The sequence below is a fragment of the Apium graveolens genome, chromosome 3, assembly GCF_009905375.1.
Source record: "Apium graveolens cultivar Ventura chromosome 3, ASM990537v1, whole genome shotgun sequence".
Classification (NCBI taxonomy): Eukaryota; Viridiplantae; Streptophyta; class Magnoliopsida; order Apiales; family Apiaceae; genus Apium; species Apium graveolens.
The window spans coordinates 70,262,913-70,281,898 of record NC_133649.1 but is presented as its reverse complement, the minus strand read 5'-3'; the positions used below and the strand labels follow the sequence as shown (position 1 = coordinate 70,281,898).

The 18,986-nt window shown below is 29.4% G+C and overlaps 1 protein-coding gene across 4 annotated transcripts; it reads left to right on the top strand.

Annotated features, from left to right (window-relative positions):
- The first annotated feature begins 2,274 nt into the window (after positions 1-2,274).
- On the top strand, positions 2,275-6,968 carry LOC141712398 (uncharacterized). 4 transcript variants are annotated; one of them, XM_074515325.1, is made up of 6 exons: positions 2,275-2,653; positions 3,516-4,388; positions 4,512-4,923; positions 5,479-5,679; positions 5,904-6,055; positions 6,261-6,968. In XM_074515325.1, the coding sequence occupies exons 2-6, from the start codon at positions 3,546-3,548 to the stop codon at positions 6,750-6,752; spliced, it is 2,100 nt and encodes a 699-aa protein (XP_074371426.1). In that variant the 5' UTR covers positions 2,275-2,653; positions 3,516-3,545; the 3' UTR covers positions 6,753-6,968. The 4 variants fall into 4 exon arrangements, with proteins under 4 accessions (XP_074371426.1, XP_074371425.1, XP_074371423.1 ...); XM_074515324.1 differs by having other exon boundaries at positions 3,516-4,397; XM_074515322.1 differs by having other exon boundaries at positions 3,516-4,923.
- Positions 6,969-18,986: the final 12,018 nt, after the last annotated feature.

The following is an 18,986-nucleotide window of genomic DNA, read 5'->3' as shown; positions in this document are numbered from 1 at the left end:
ATTTTGATTCATTCAAGTTTACATTCCGCATTGTGCTAATCAAAACAAATATATCCATAATCGAGTTGAACATTTTTATTACAAGAAAAAGGTTCAAGAATTCCATTCAACCCCCCTTCTGTAATTCTTGCTATATTGTTAAGGGACTAACACAAAGGGACTCTCATTTCTTGGATCCTTATTCACACTTATAATTCGCTTGATTAGTGGCTGAAGAAACAAGATAAAGTTTATAGCCCTCTGATTGCATTTTCGTGTCAAGAGGATGGTAGTGATAAATGGAGACGGCCTGCTGAGAATGGTTTGAAGATCAATGTGGATGTAGCGTTATTTGAGGAATCTGGGAATCACAGCTTTGCATGTGTGGCTAGAGATAGTGCAGGTTCAGTCATTGAGGCCATATCTTGTTGTCGTGAAGGCAGGGTAGCAGTTCACATGGCGGAGGCTTTGGGTGTTCGTGAGGCGTTGAGTTGGATAAAACGGAAGGGCCGGAGGGATGTTGTTGTGGAATCTGACAGTCTTACGGTGGTACAGTCAATTCGAAGCACTTGTCCCGTGATGTCTTACTTTGGGGGTATCATAGAGGAATGTAGGACTTTGGTAAAAGAGCTAGAATTTGTTTCTATCTTGTTTGTTAGACGATCTTCAAATAGGGTCGCTCATGCTATAGCAAGAGCATCTTATTTTATAGCTGATTGTGTTTATCAGGGAGTGGAGCTTTCCCCTGTTTAAGTGCAGAATGTTATCTTGTATGATTTATTATTTTAATGGAAGCTTTCTTATTTTCAAAAAAAAAGAAGTTCAATGGTGTCCTGATATGTTGTTCTAAGTTCAAATTCGAGCAATTTTAGTGGTATCTTAAAATATTAGGATACACTAAAATATTCATCATGAATCGCATGTATTTTATCATGAATGATAAAATATTCTCTTATTTTATCATTTCATTTATCTTTAATTATAATTAAAATATATTATTATTTTTATAAGACATAAATATAAGACATGTTTTTGGATTTCATTTTCTCTAATTATAATTCAAATATATTATAATTTTAATAATAAAACACAAATATAAGACATGTTTCTCGAGTTGATGTAACAATAATTTCTAAAATCAAGTTGACACTATATTTTATTATAATTATGAGACATTTACTACGATACTCATGGATTTACTCTAAAGAGAGCAGGATAAATATATTATTTTTTTTGGGATGAGTAAAATAATTATTTAAAATAATATTAATATTAAAATTTCAATTTTAGTACTGTAAAAGTAAAAAGGTCTGGTAAAATAATTTTTTTGCGGAATATTTACTTTGATTCTTCTTAAAACAAAAGCGGGTACTGTGACTACCAGGGGTGAGCGCGGTGCGGGCGGTGCGGTTTTTTCCTCAAACCGCAAACCAAACTGCACATGCGGTTTGATCAAATTTCCAAACCGCAACCGCACCGCGTACCCTCAAAAACCGCATAAACCACACCACAAAAATGCAGTGCGGTGTGGTGCGGTTCACTGCGGTTTGTACATTACAAGTTCAAAATTTTTAAATAAATACAAAACTTAAATAATTAAATTTCTGAATAATTTAACAAAGTCGTCAATATTCTTCAATAATACAAATTATAAATTCCACACCGTAAAGTTTAACGTAGAAGCTTGGCTCGACAATTAAATGAGTTCACTATTAAATAAGTGGTTTTGTACCATGTGTCTCATTATTTTTTAAGAAACACAAATAGGATGATCACCTTGCAACAATTGATTTTGTAGAAACAAGATGATCAGTAAGCAAACACTCCTAGTATGTTAAATGGAATCAAACTTAATAAATGGAATCATGAAATACAACTATTATATATATATATATATATATATATATATATATATTAAATATTGCGGTGCGGTGCAGTTTGAACTGCATTTCAGAAATTTAAAACCACAACCCGCACCGCACCGTGCGGTTTATTAAAAATTCAAACCGCAACCGCATCACGAAAATTAAAAATCGCGTTTTGCGGTACGGATTGATGCGGTGCGGGCGTTTTTTGCGATTTGTGCGGTTTTCTGCTCATCCCTGGTGACTACTGTTACTATTACTTTTAAAGAGATTGTGATTTTTCACTTTTCGTGATTTTGTTATTTTTCACTTATCGTAAACATAATGCGCTTTGGGGGTTAAATCGTAAGATAATTCACATCGACCCCCATTGCTTATCCCAAAAAACAAGGGAGGGGGGTATAATAGTAAAAAAGGACGATAACAAAACAACACAAACCCTCACCCTCCCCCGACACTCATATCACATATCGTTACAAAAACAACACACACACAAATAACAGCGCCGGAGCAAACCCTAGAAAAAAAGTCCGGTCAAGCTCCGAGACTGGATCCGAATCGGAACATTCGGGTCTCCAATTGAAACCGTATTCATTAAATTTGATTTTTGTGTGTTTCAGGAACCGCGAATTGAGCCCTTGCTACCATCTTGTTCGATCTCGTTGATTAATACCGGTGTGTTGATTCCTTTGCCCTGATTTGTTTTTTGTTTTCTCTTATTCTTCTTTCTGTATCCTTCAATTAGGCTTTCGTTTCTCCAATTCGTGGTCTTCCGAGCATCACTGCCTCTTTTCGCTGTTTCTTAAATTGTGAGTATCTATCTTCTCTTTAATTTCAATTTGTTATTGATTTTTTGTAAATTTATTATACACAACATGTTTGTATGTGTTGATTTGGATGATTGATTTGTGAATTCACGTGAATTTTAAATTTTGGCGTGTGAGTTGATTTATTGTGGTTATGCGTAAGAAAAGGATTACAAGAATTGGTATTAAGACAAAGGATTAGAAGAAGTGGTAGTCTATGTTTCTTATTTGGGACTATCTTATTGTGGTGTGTGTGTTTTGATGTATACAGAGGTTTTTATTAAACTGATATTTACGTGCAATGGCTTGCCTTTGGATGATAGTTTTTGAACTTTGTGTATTGTGATTTTATGAACAATTGTCTTATAGTGTGTCGGAAGGCTTCGAATTAATGATTTTCTGCTGATTATGAATTTGTTCTTATCTTATGTATTTTAGAGTAAGCAAAGGGAAAATAATACGTGTATTTCTTTTTTTGAAACCATATAAATGTATTTATATATTTTAGTTGTCGATGCAATGTATTACCATGGTACGCCTAAAACAAAGTGTGAGTGTTATTTGGCTTTATCGTAAAGGTTAAATTTCAATTTTATAATTTATTTGGATTTCTTGTTTTCCTATTAAATATGATGTACATGCCAAAGTTGAGTTTGAGGGTTTCACTGATGATATCATGTAGGTGGATCTAATTTGTTCAAAACTTGTTTTTAACATGCGCTAATGTTTGATCTCTTTGATTTTTTTACGCTCGTCCTTTGGAAATGATAAATACGGATGGTTCACTGGACTTATTTGAATTTTATCTTTAAAATATGGTATTTTTCTCTTGTTGCTAATTGTATTTTGTAAATTACTTGATCAGGCTGCGAAAGTAGAAGTTTTGGAAGTTAAGATGTCGTCATATCCTGTTCTGTACAATAAACCAATTGATCAATGGAAAGTCACTGAGCTGAAAGATGAACTCAAGAAGAGGAGATTGCCAATTAAGGGGTTGAAGGATGATTTGATCAAGCGTTTGGATGAATCACTTCGACAGGAAATTGGAAATACCAACAAAAGTGCTGATGAAGATTTTGCTTCTCAACCTGAACCTGTTGTTCAGTATCAAGATGCCGCAAGAATGCCAGGATTTGATGAAAAAAGTAGTGTTACTATCAGCAAGAGTGAAGACAAAAGTACTGATCTGAATGTTGATGTCAATGCGGGGTCAATTTTTCAGGAACAAGTTGTGGAAGGGGATACGAAGGCATCGGAACCTGTCATGGAAGCTGAAACTACTGTGGGGTCGGATGTCCAGGAAAATACTGTGAAAAGCAGCCATGAAGTGACCACAGTGGAAACTGTTCAGGAAGTAACCACCGTGGAAACTGTTCAGGAAGTAACCACCGTGGAAACTGTTCAGGAAGTAACCACAGAATTCAGTCCGGTGGTTGGTGTAGCTGAACTAAAATCGAGTGGGCAGGAGTTGCTGAACAATGGAGCTCAGAACATATGTGAGGATATAAATATCCAACCAAAGAACCAGAACTTGAACCCTCTAAACGAGGTGGCCAAATTCAACTCATCTGATCTTGAAACCCAGGTATCTGAGGTCAGCGAAGTAAAAGCTGATTCTAATTCTACTCATAATGTCCCTGTTAATGAGAAAATTGAGGATCTTAACATCCAGCCGCAGAACGAGGATTCAAATCCTCCACATGAGGTCAATCTCAACTCCTTTGCTCCTGAATCCCAGGTATTTGAGGTCAGCAAAGTAACATCTGAATCTATTTCTACTGATAATGTTAAAATTAATGAAAAAATAGAATTTAAGGATAATATAATTGCTGATGATGTCAAATTAGACTTTGATGTTAAGCATGATAGGGAAGAGCCATCATCGGGCAATGTTGACCTGGATGATGGCAATTTACAACAAATGGATGTTAAACAACCAGAAGAAAATGAAGTTAAAGTTGAAGAGACTGCAAATATTGCTGACAATCCAGATATAGCCAAGAACAATGATAGTGGAGATGTAGAGTTCTCAGAAAAGTTAAACTTGGACAGAAGTTCTGGTGATGATTCAATAGATGAGGATCCATTAGAGAGTAAGCAGATAGAGTCAAAATCGACATCTGATGAAGCAGGTGATAAGAGGGAGAAAATGGAGGTGACTGTAGTGAGAGAAGATTTACCTGTTGATGCGATGGTGGTTGATACAATTTCTGATGGAAAAGTTGAAAGTAAAAATGTTACTGCTGTTACTTCCATGAAGCGAAAACCTCATGGTAAGATTTTTGAATGAGTAATGTTTCTCTGGATTTAATCTTTGATCTGCTTTTACTCTAAACTGTTCTTGATTTAAATATTATTAGTGTGAATTACTTGGCCTTTCCTATACTTTTTTTTTCTTATGGAAAATACAAGGAACTTGATGAATAAATCACCCACATTTCAGTGCTGTGCTAACTTGTAAGTGAACAAAATAAGGATGAAACATTTTATATGAACAATTTATAGACATGACAAGGCCTTATAATTTCTAAATGGATGATGCTTGCTACCACTTGATGCTTCCTTTACTGGGCCTAAAGTAGATCAATTATTCTCTGGTTGATGTGTTTTGTCAAAATATGTTTGGATGGTTTTACTATAAATTATTAAATTAATATATTCGAGATCATTTTCTCTGTTACTCTGTATTTGTTAATTATGATTATTTTTTTTAAAGTACATATGGCCATGGCATTTAGTAAGACCTTAGATCAGTTAGATGTATATTCACTTGTTATTTTTTAAATTTTGTTTTTTACTGCTAACTTTTTTCCTATTAATATTTTAAGCAGACCAAGAAACAATTGGGAACGTCGATACTACAAAAAGACAGCGCCGGTGGAACTCTGAAGGCCTTAAAGCTCTTGAGCCAAATAGTGACAATGTATCACCATCTATTACACCTAGGGGTACATTTCAGTCAAATGCGAAACGTAATTTTTCCAAGTCTGATTCAATGTCCGGTGTTGAAACACCCAAAGAACGTACTGGTGAGTAATAAATATTTCTTGACTATATATGACTGATTTCTGCACCTGAAGTTTGTCACCACAGGAAGCACCAGAACTAACACAATATACCTAAGTTGAATTGTACAAGTGTGTGTTAAAACCTTAAATTCATCTTTAGATGTTTAATGCAAATAAGTTACCCATGATGCAAAATATTCTCATCCTAAATTGCTTAATATATGTGTCTTATAACTTCTCTGCAGTTCCACCATCTTTAAAGCCTCCAACAAGTGCTCTTAGGATTGATCGATTTGTGCGTCCTTTTACTTTGAAAGCTGTGCAAGAACTCCTTGGAAAAACAGGCAAAGTTATCAACTTCTGGATGGATCACATTAAAACTCACTGCTATGTCAGTGTAAGTCCTCTCGTCTCTCTGCCTGTTACCATTCCTTTCATGTATGTGAAAAGAGTCGACCAAAAGAACTTGTTACATAATTAACCTGATACTTTGTGGTGTGAAACATACTTTTACATGCGAAAATGTTTTTGTAAGGTGTGAAACTATAACTCTTTATGTTAAAAAGGGTGGCTAATGGTTTATTGGTTTTCTGTAAATGTAGTATTCATCCGTTGAGGAAGCTGTAGAGACACGAAATGCTGTATACAATCTGCAATGGCCAGCAAATGGAGGTCGTCTTCTGGTTGCTGAGTTTGTTGAACCCGAGGAAGTGCAAATGCGAATAGAGGCTCCTCCAGCTGCCCCTGTTAATACAGGTACTGTCCAACCAGCTGTTCCTGTTCCCATGCAGTCGCAGCCCTCTCCTCGTGTACAGGCGCAGAGACTGGCGCCTCAAACTTTGCCACCTCAAGCTCCGGTTTCTCTCCCTCCGCCACCACCTACACCAGTATCCAATCCTCCTCCAGCAGCAAGGGAACGAGCTCTTCCACCACCACCCCCAATCCCCGAAAGAGTTGAGCCACCAATTGTCACTCTGGATGATCTCTTTAGGAAAACCAAGGCAACTCCTCGCATCTATTACCTACCGTTGTCTGATGAACAAGTGAAAGCCAAGCAAAGTGCAGAGGGAAAACCACCAAGCAGTAGGGCTTAGGCTTTTACTTACGAAGCTGCTCCTGCATGTCCTGAAAGTTGTAATAAACTATCACATAATTACCTCTTTGCTGGTCTGCAGGTATTGCATGTAGGAAGAAACTCTGTAGGTGCTGGTTATCATGGATTTTCTTTTCCTTAAAGAGGGCGTTTGGTTGAGGCTGAACTCTAATTTTAGTTTTGGACTTGCTAAATCTACATTTTAGTATTTTATTTATGTTGGTTTTTCTATAAAGATTTCATGGACAAATAGTGAGTATTCTAATGGACCATAGTCAGGAAAGTACCAATACGAGCCAACTTATTTGTGACTAATGTAGCGCCCCCAGGCCCAAAGTGCGATTTGAGTTGGTTGGATCGTTAAGTCGAATTTAAAAATAACTTTTAAGGTTTTATAAAATCTAAATATGTAACCAGCTCTAGCTGTACCTTTTTGTGCTTACGATTCATTCAATTTGATTTGAACTAGTTTATTAAGTCGTCAGCAAACGGTCTTCTAAGATAATATTTCGTCTTTTTGTATTTTTTATCTGATCTTGATCATTTAAAAATTATGAAGTTTAAAAAGTAATTATCTCGTTAATCATTTTTATTCCAATAAAGTGCTCTCTCATTATTCAAAAAAATTATCATAAAATTATATTATGCATTAGTCATTAATTGATGTAATATTTTTTCTCTTTAATAATATAAAATTTTGAAAAAATTACACAAATAGATTAATAGATTGAAACGATAGGAGAGTATATAACAATATTATATAATAATATATATTATAACGATTTAAAAAAAAATTTAAATCGTCCTCACCGTCCTTGTCTTCTTATTTGCATAAGTATATAATAATATGATGATATAACAATTTTAAAAAACTGAAAAATATATATATAGATACTTGTCCTTATACTATTTAATAGAGTAAAAAATTAAAAAAAAAAATTTAGGAAATTATAATATATTAAGTTGATTTTAGGAAAAAGAGGAGAAATGATATTTAAAAAGAAATTTAGGAGAATATCAAGACAGTAAGTTGTTTTAAATAGAAGGGGAAGTTTTAGGAGAATATTATGATGCTAAGTTGATTTCAAAATTTTTATTCGAAAAATTTGTAGAAACTTTAGAAAAATATTACGAATGTTGATAAAATATTTAGAAAAATATATGATAATTGTAGTTTTTTATATTTATTAACTCAAAAAACTGATAAGATTAGAAAAATAGAATGAGACGATTTGAGACGTGCCACCTAAACGCTGCCGTCTTCTGCTTTATATAAGTACGAGTCGACAAAGCCGCGCTGCGCAGCGGCCCTAAACAAATATTTTAAAAAAATTTCATATCAAGCTCATTTAAGAAAAATATGAACTATATCAAATAAAAAATTAATTATTCATAATTATTAGTTATTTTGTATCATGTTTTGTTAGGCCGACACCCGTTATAATATACATAATAAAAAAATTGCGTACATATTTTTTCATGATACCAGTTTATATCACGTTTCTTAAGTCGATAATAATTGTAGCAATTATGATGCTTTATTAGCCCGACACCTGTTATAATAAAAAAAGACTAATTAGATAAATTCTAATATGAACTAATATTATAATTTTAGATAAAAATTAGTTTGAGCCGCTCTACCGTCAAACACAATATTAATAAAAATCCAAAAATATAGATTGTTTAAGAAAAGAATTGATAGGCGGCTAAAAAAGAATGATTTTTCAGAATGAGCTAAATTATTTAAATCGAATATATGTAAATAATAAAATAATTAAATACTTATATGTGTCACGCTTTCTAGGGCCGACCCTCGTTGATAAATCAACATTGTATATGTAACATTATATAAATTAACGATCACAATGAGCGTACAAATTAAATATACATAGATGATAAATTATGTATTTAAATTTTCGCTAATACTAATTTGTATCACGTTTTTTTGAGCCGACACTCATTGTAAATTCCAATCCGATTGGAATTCACAAATCCGAAGTTTTGAATATTAATACTGATTTGTATCATATTGTCTTGAGGCGGCGAATTTGTATCATATTTTCTTGGGCGACGCCCATTGTAAAATTTATTTTTTTATTTTAAATTTGAATATTTTTTCAATTTTCAAAATTTTTGATCGATTATTTCTTTAAGATGTGAGAAATGGAAATTTGATTTTAAATATTTAAATTAAAAGGGCTCTAGAAAAAAAGTTAAACATGATTTAAAAGATAGTTAATTAAGCCATATTTTGCAGCTGCTATAAAAATAAGTTTCTAAAATAATATCTATAAATTTATATAAAATGAATATATGTAAATAATAAAATAAATTATATAATTATATGTGTCACGCTTTTTGGACCGATACTCGTAGATAAATTAATATTATCTAATACTTTTATCTGCCGACATTCATTATAATATAAGAAAAAAGTTTATAAAATGACACTTGTCAATTCGCTAATGTAGGGATATTGATTTAGTAGTAATAGTATAGATTTCAGTGATTTAAACTTTAGAGCGCAGTACAAATTGCAACAACTATCAAACTATGCTATCATTCTTATACATATTGAACTATGTTATCGTCAATATAAAGATTGAGACTTAAAAATTTAGCAAAAGAAGGAAAAGAGAATGGGAATAAAATATTATAGTTAATCTCTTTAAACTTAATCTTTTATTCTTTGTACACCCTTGTTGTACAAACTTTTTTTTTCTTTGTATGCATCAAACAGCCTGCAACATTAAATTTTTAAACTAAGAAAAATTCAGATAATTGGTTATTAATACGTTTTTAAAAAAATACAGTAGCGATTCAGTAAAAAACATAACAACGAATTTATAATTTAAAAAAAGATATGCACTTACTTGCAGATTTGAAAGTACAAAGAATTGCTCAAAATAACTGCTGTAATCTTTTCGGTGTATATATATCCACGTATAATTTAATGATAAACATATAAATTGATAAACCGATGATTCAATATTTATAAAACTAAAGAGAAGATTATTTTTGTAGGAAAAAAGATATTTATTTAACTTAAAAAAGAATTCGTTTTTTAAATCCTAAAAATAAGGAACTAAAGAAGGAAGGTCTGATTTTCCTATTTAAAATAGAGTATCTCTAGAAAAATATATATGTACTATTCGTGCGATTTTAGATCTCCCAAAAAATATTTTTAGAAAATTTTTAAGTAAATTTTGCAACTACTTGTTTTGAATCCATTTATCGGCGATAATCTTTGCTGGAACTATATTTTTTTGATTATACGAAATTCAAAATACCTTATCGACATCATCGCTAGCCACCATCTTTGTTAGAACTCGTAAAATTACATTTTTCCCACATAGAACATCCTTTTAACATATTTTTTTGTTTATTTTATCAAAAGTATGTTTCCTGTTTTTATAATGGACTATATCAATATACTATATCAATATATTCTTTATAATTTGTAAGCTGATCTAATGTCTGTTTTGCTAAAAAAAATGGATGTAAAATAGTGAGCTGGTAGCATAAGAAAAGAACGAAAATTTTAATGAACACTACAACTCTTCTTCAAACAGTAAAAAAAAACTTGAATTGACTACTGTAATTATTATTGTAACAGTTATTTTAGGTTTAGTATTGTTAAATTACCCGCGGGAGAGATTGACGGGTGCAAATCATTAAAATACATCAATCTGGTTCTGATAATGCTTCCTGCATCAAGAGCAAAAGAATTAATAAAAACAGTAATCACGCATGGTTGAAAGATCTATACAAAATTATAAAAAAAATAACGGATTATTCAAAGATAGAATACAAAATTATAAAATTTACACCCGTGATGTTATACGAAAATCCTTGATGCATGCGATTATGTTAGATTTAAGGAATGGAAATATGAATATATAGATGCATCAATGATAAAGACTTTATATACAGAAATATAAGATCAAAACCAATGAGGTTTATAATTTATAGTTCCTAAGATTAATGTAAATAAAAAAATTAATCTATTATCCAATTTGAAAAGAAATTCGATTTTGTTCTCTAAAAAACAGGAGTTAAAGAAGGAAATTTTTATTTTAATATTTATAATAAAGGTGCTCTAGAAAAATAGATAAATAATTTTTAGACGATTCTGGAGCTCCCGGGGGTTTTTCTTTTATATATATTAAGATATTATTATACTAGTCGACAAAGCCGCGCTGCGCAACGACCCTAAAAAAATTATTAAAAAATGTAATAGAAAGATTATTTAAGAAAATCATGATCTATAATAATAAAAAATAATTATTCATAATTATCGTCCTTTTTGTGTCACGATTTGTTAGGCCAACACATGTTATACTATACATACATAATAACAAAATGGCGGACATTTTTCTTCATGCTAGTTTATATCACGTCTTAATAAGTCGATAATAATCGTAATAATTATGAGTTTTTGTTAGATCGACATCTGTTGTAACATAAAAAGGATTAATTAGATAAATTCTAATATAAACTGATATTATAATTTAGATAAAAATTAGTTTGATCCACTCTTCCGTCAAAATACTATTAAAAATTTATTTTGATTTGGATAAAAATTAGTTTGAGCCGCACTCCCGTCGAAAACAATTCTATTGAAAAAATTATTAAAATTCACATAAAATTTAGTTTGTGCCGCCTTCCTGTTAAACACAATACAAATGAAAAAATTATTAAAATTTAGTTTAATCCGCCCTCCCGTCAAATACATTACTAATAAAAAATATATAATAATTTAGATAAAATTTAGTTTGAGCCGTCCTCCCGTCAAATACTATACTAATAAAAAATATAATTTAGACAAAAAATATTTAAATATTGAAAAAATAAACAGATGCAAACCTCTACGAATAATGAATATTGTATTGGATATCTTTATATACACTCAAGAGCCAACGTGCAAAATTAAATAAAAAAAAGATAGTTATGATAAATAATTTTAAAGATTTGTACATTGAGACTATATCGGCCTCTTTTAACCAATGTTGTGAAAATCGCATTAAGCGGATACTTAAGCGGGGGCTTAAGCGGAATCGGAGGTAAAAGCGTCTGGATTAGTGTAAAATCGGGTAGTTAAGCGTTTAGTAAAGTTTAAGCGGGTTTAAGCGGAATTAAGCGGATTTTGACCGTTTAAGCGGTTTTTGACCAAATTAAACGGGGATTAAAAAATAATTACGAAAAGAAAAATATTATTTTTTAAAGAGGTGTAATTTGATATTTTTAAATATTACTTGTATTTTTTTAGTTAATTATGACTTTGTGAATGATCATTTTATTGGTTTATTATAATATGTGGATGTTATTTCTTTATTCAAAAAAATATTCAGTATTTTTAATATATATACATATATTTATTTATTTATAATCCGATTAATGACCCGCTTTTTAAACCGCTTAATAATAACCTGTAAAATCAACGAAGATCGAATTAGGATTTTTTAAATATTAATATCATCATCATTCATCAATTATACAAAGATAGCAAAACTAATCTATAACTAAATTTCATATATAGTGAAAAATAGAGAGGGCATGGCAGATAAAACTTTGAATTGAATATATAGTTAAACCAATCTCTAAATTTTTGTATTGCACAGAATTCTACAACGAAAATGTTTCTTTTGAAAGAATTGATTATAAATTTAATTATAATACAAATAGTATATATAATTGCAATAATACTTCAAATTCGTATAAATTAGAACTTTTTTTCTTTATAAATTCGAACACCTATCATATTTCTAAATCCAATATAAAGAGAAAAAATTAATTTATAAAATTTAAGTTAGAGGAATTCAAAAAAAGAGATAAATATAATTAAGTAAATTCTACAATACAAATTTATTGAACAACACTAATACATGCACACATACAGTATAAATTTTAAAAAAATTTATTGAACAACACTGATACACCACATGCACATATATAGTACTCCCTCCGTCCCCTTAAACGTTTTCTCTTTTGACTTTCGGTACTGTTTACGGTAAGCGATTGACTACTAATTTACGTCTAATCTATAATATCAAATATAGTAATGAGTGATCTCGTTGGATTCGTATTTATCTAAAATACAGTGAAATTTTTATATTTAATACTAATACGAATTTAAAGATATTAACAATGAAAAGTGTGCATTGGTAAATGTGTCCAAGATAAATATGAAACGTTTTTAGTGACGGAGGGAGTATAAATTTAAAATAATTGAGAATTTATAAGATATTAGCTGCATGTCGAATATAACAAGAACCGCGTATTAGACGAATTTTATTGTGCAAAACCGATCAACATGCATCTTACTATTCGGATTTGTTATCCGGCCTGCATTGAAAACACACAAAAATTAGTTACTCTTACATATATGGCTAACTGGACCTATAAAAAAATCAAGAGTTTGGACGATTAAGAAACGAAAATATAAAACTTGAATGAGGGAAGCCGTGATAATGGGTTTATATAAGATTATTTAAAACTAGTAAAATTATCAAATATAGAAACCGATTAGATTTATAATTATATTCTTTTTACGAATTTTAAATTTCTATTCTTTTTTAATATCTAATTACTTATATTCTACCTAAAATATAAAATCTAAAAGGGAAGTTTTGAGTAATATTATTTAAATTGGAGAAGAGCTCTAGAAAAAAATATGATTCGAGAAATTCTAGAGAAATTCGAGAAATTAAATGTATTCTAAATAGGGTTGACTTCTAAATATTTATTATTTTCAATATTAATTCAATTAAATAAATTCTAAATATGATTGAATTCTAAATATTTAAGAAAAATATGAACTATAATAAAATTGATAATTATTCATAATCATTACCTAATTTATGAGAGGAGACCAAAGATGTTATAATATACATGACCTAATAAAAGGGCCTACATTTTTCTTCATGATACCAGTTTATATCAATGATCGTACTAATTATGAGGTTTTGTTAGGCTGACCCTATTGTAATAAAAAAAGATTAATTAGATAAATTCTAGTATAAACTAATATTGTAATTTAGATTAAAAAAAAGTTTGAGTCGCTCTCCCGTCAAACACAATACTATTAAAAATTTATTATGATTTGGATAAAAATTAGTTTGAGCCGCCCTACATTCAAACACAATTCTAATGAAAAAATTATTAAAATTTAGATAAAATTTAGTTTGTCGCCTTCCGGTCAAACATAATTCTAATAAAAAAATTATTAAAATTTAGATAAGATTTAGTTTGATCCGCCATCCCGTAAAATACAATACTAATAAAAATATTATAATTTAGATAAAATTTAGTTTGAGCCGTTCTTCCGTCAAATACAATACTAATAAAAAATTATTATAATTTAGACAAAAAATATATAAATATTAAAAAAATAAACAAATGCAAATCTCCCGTCAAATACAATACTAATAAAAAATTATTATAATTTAAACAAAAAATATATAAATATTAAAATAATAAACAAATGCAAACCTCTGCAAATAAAGAATATTGTATTAGATATATTTATATACTCTCAAGTGTCAACGTCCTGCAAAATTAAATAAAAAAGAGGGTTAAGATAAACAATTTTAAAGATTTGTACATCGAGGGTCTAAATATGATACCTAAATAAGAAAATTTTATACTCTATATAAATTTGGATTTTATTTTTACTTCTACATGAACTTTAATTTAATATTCTAAAATATAGGATCTAGATAAGAAAGTTCCAAGTTTTTAGTAACTTCAAATTTAAATAGGAAATTACGATTTAAGTTATTTGAGAAAAAGGTAAAAATTCTAAATAGGATTGATTTCTAAATATTTATTATCTTTCCTATTAATTAGAAATGATTCGAATGAACAAATTTTAAATAGGATTGATTTCTAAATAATAATTATCTTCCCTATTAATTTGAATAATTCGAATAAACAAATTCTAAATAGAATTGACTTATAATTATTTATTACCTTCCCTATTAATTTGAATGTATAAAATGAAATTTAATTTTATTGAAATAAAATTAAGGAGCTCTAGAAAAATAGATAAATAATTTTCAGACGATTCTGGGGCTCTACCTTACCTATTAATTCGAATGTATAAAAGAAAATTTAATTTTATTGAAATAAAATTAAGGAGCTCTTGAAAAATAGATAAATAATTTTCAGAAGATTCTGGAGGTCCCGGGTTTTTTTCTTTATATATATTAAGATTATTAAGATATATTTATTGATTGATGTGAAAAGTAGTTAGAAAGCCTTGAAGATGATCATGTTTTTTGATATTCGGCGAGCTGTTTATTCTGGTTTTAAAAAACCAGGTAGCCGCTGTATTTTGAAATGCTGATTTAAATTTAAAGAAGTTATCAAATAACTATTTTTAAATTTATATGCAGCTCTAATATTTTTGAAAATATTATGCAATCAAGCAATCTATCATAACTTCTATTTATCCTATTTGCAACCGATGCAATATTTTTAGCGCAATATTTTTAGCGTTTTTTATATTGTTATTTTTCATAGTATTTTGGGAATTTTTGGTTTTGTAATCGTATAAACTGGACATCATATCATATTATGTGCATGTTTGGCATGGGGTGATAATGGAACCCGGGTTTATCCATTAATTCTCCCACTACAATACCACTATATTACTCTATCTTTTATGTTTTCAATAAGCATTAATATGTGTGTCGCTAGAGAGTTAAATTTTAATTTTCTATTATAATTCATTAAATAATATTTTCAGTCATTTTTTCATTACATATATATTAATTTAGTTAGTTATATATTTCTAAATAATTGAAGTTGCAATTAAGATAATAATTTTGATCAATATTTAACATATCAAGATAGTCATTATACGAAAAAATATAAATAAATTAAGATATAACATGTATTTAGTAAATAATGTAAAATGCTTTTTCATAAATGTCTTATTAAACTTTACGATAGTAAAAATTAATTAACAATGTCAAATATTTGTGTTCACAGTGATAGGATAAATAAATAATTTTTTGATGCGTGTTTATTCAATAAAATTTATATGGTTAGAAAGTATATGTTATATATTTTTTAGAAAAAATAGAATGCTAAAATTTTTAGTAATTTAACCAAATTGACAGTTAAAATTAAATAACTTAACAATTATGGGATAAGAGGAGTAGTGTTAGATGTATACATAATTTAAGAATTAATTCAATTTTTGATTCATACCGTGTATTTTGGCTTATTTCAAACATAACATCGGAATATACTTGATCTTAAAAAAACACAAAATTAACTCTTTTTCACAAATGTATCAAATCTCGGTTGAATTGAAGTGTATTTTTCAATTAGCAGATTTAGATTGTTTGTTTATTGGATTGATGAGAAAATTATATCAATGAAATAACGTGTTTTTATCAATTTACATTCATATGGATTAATGTGTTTGAGACCTTTATTAGACAAGGTTAATAAATAATATATCAAAATTATAAGATTGATTTATTGTGATTTGTCGTGGACTTGACCCGATTATCGCATGATTGGGTAAAATTATGGGAGTTGTACTCGATCATTTTCTTTTTCTATTTTTACTTTGTTAAAACAAAATATACAGTAATATTATAATTTAAACTATATGTATGTAATTTTTTAATACAGGAAAATTTTTAAAGAGCAAATTTGATATTCTAATTTATATTTTCATATTTGAAAATTATAATATATGAATGAAACTTTTGTACATACTAAAATTTATTATTTGATTTGATTATTTTATGTTAAAAATGAAAAATAATTATATTGATCATATAAATTATCGTATTCTCTTTTTTATAATAACTTAAAGCATTAGAAATTTAAGTACTAATATTTATGAATATTTTATTGATTTATAATAGTTTGGCACATCAAGCCAATATATATAATCACTGAAATATGTATATGAAAAAGGGTTGGAATCATACACAAAAAATGACAATGACTAAAATATTGTTACATTAGTCTCTATAGTAGAAATAATATGTAGTATAACAATAACCCTAGCACACACAATAACATATTCTAAAATACATATCTCATGTACAAATAGTAGTAGATATGCATATATTTGTTAACTAAACACCATAGTAAATAATTTAACTATATTATACCGACATTTCAACACGAAAAATTTATGATTAGGCTAAGACATCTTCTACATCAAATACAAAACCACATTACACTCCTATATATGAATTATGTAAATTTGAATAAAAACAACTTATTTGACTTAGAGATTATGTACAATCAAAATATTATTATCACCGGAATCATCGAGCCTACAAAAAAAATTATAATACAATAAATAATCAATTTGAGGTTTAAATATTCATTGAACATAAACTATCTACAATGCAATTTTTTGTACATATTTTTAATGAAATAAAAATAACGGGATAAAAAGTCTATGCAAGTGTACGAGTTAAGCGAGTAACAAACTGCACCGCAATATCTCGTTGGATTGCAAATCATATCCTACGAAAAACATATTCAGCCGAGCCTGGAGTCATAAATTTTTTATTCATGATCTTCTGCACTCTCATAAGAGACTCAACAACATCAGATGCCAATATTTTAAATATGTCAAAAGAAAAAGGCATGAACATGTATTGATTATTTTTGCATGTCTGATCATGTTTACACACCATTGCCTCAGTTGTTTTTTTAGGCGTCTGACCAACTACAAATGGTTCATTCCCAAATCCACTCAAAGGAGAAATTCTCGTTAGTCCATTCCCGAAAGGTACACTTTAATTAAAATAATTAGGAAATATACTTTATTTATTAATATTATAAAAAGAAATTTTAAAAACTATATACGTTGAATTTCGATATATTGCTAGGCCACGCGCTATTATGCTAGTTTTAGCTTAAGCCGTTTCAACAACTTAGATTTAAAAAGTATTCCACAGAGATCGCAGACATTATCCGCGGTAGGGCCTAATTACAATTTTACCCCTATACGGACCGCAGACAATGTCCATAGCTGGGTTCTATTTTTTCGAATTGAAAATACAGCAATTAATCGTCTTAGCAAACAAAAAAACAAACACAAAACAGAAGCAACAGTTCGTAGGCGACACACAAATAGAGGCGTAAAAGGAAGTAAGGATCCGCGTTATCAACTAATTTGAGGCCTCCTTCCATCCTAATTACGGGTACGTAATCGATTTAAACCCCTTTTTTCCTTATCGATTTCAACCCTTTTTACTTTGTCAATTGTGATTTTATTTAAGTAAATTAATGGTTATTTTCATGATAATATGTGTGTATTCATTTATTTTACTTTCATTTAAATTAGCGGGTTGATTCATAGATTTATTGTGTTAATTTTATGTGTAATTCGAAAATTAGGGTTTTGAATTATGTTCATTTAGCATTTTGAGTTTGGGGGTTATTAGGTGTATGATAATGATAATTTTTGTGTTGTAATTACACGTATAAATGAGGAAATATTAGAGTTGCGATATATTATTCTAAGGTAATTAAAATTAAATTCAAAATAATGGTATTTAATTGGAAATAAAATGATTTTTGTGTTGTGATGGTATTTTAATTTGAAATTATGGTTATTATTTAATTCTCGTGTAGAATACACGGCGATGGTTTTTTGTATACAACTCTTTCAGGTATGGATAATTTTGATGATTTTCGAAATATGTTATCGGGTCTAAATCGATATAACATTATTTGAGATAACCGTTATCATGTTAGTGATGATGTTTGGAACGGTGTAGGGAGAGATGAGTTGGAGAACTATTTTGAAAATAAGTCATTGCTGGATTGAAAGTTAAGAAGACCGCGTAGGGATTTGTTACACATGCTCGGGTTTGGGATATCTACAAATCCTCATGTTGTGTTGGCTACTAATACTAAGTTTATATCCGCTTTGGTAGAGCGTTGTAGACCATAGACCAACACTTTTTTATAAGAAATGGGGAGATGACTGTTAAGTTGGAGGATGTGAGCTTCATTCTAGGATTGCCTGTTCAGGATGATGCATTGACATGTGGGCTTATAGAGAACAAGGCTCAATATTTTGTTAATAACTAGTTTGAATCTTTGACCGAGGAGGATGTGGGGGAGGCTTTGTATCGGAATAATATTAAGCTATCTTGGTTGTTTGATAGATATGGTAGAGAGAAACCCAAGAAGAATAATACGTTGACCAAAGTTATAAATACGAAGGCGTATGTGCTATTCGTGA

Bases quoted from the DNA above. Each gene is read 5' to 3' on its own strand.
- LOC141712398 (XM_074515322.1), top strand. From the start codon at position 3,546: ATGTCGTCATATCCTGTTCTGTACAATAAACCAATTGATCAATGGAAA. The intron at 4,924-5,478 runs GTAAGATTTTTG...TAATATTTTAAG, and splicing joins CATGAAGCGAAAACCTCATG to CAGACCAAGAAACAATTGGG. The intron at 5,680-5,903 runs GTGAGTAATAAA...ACTTCTCTGCAG, and splicing joins AACACCCAAAGAACGTACTG to TTCCACCATCTTTAAAGCCT.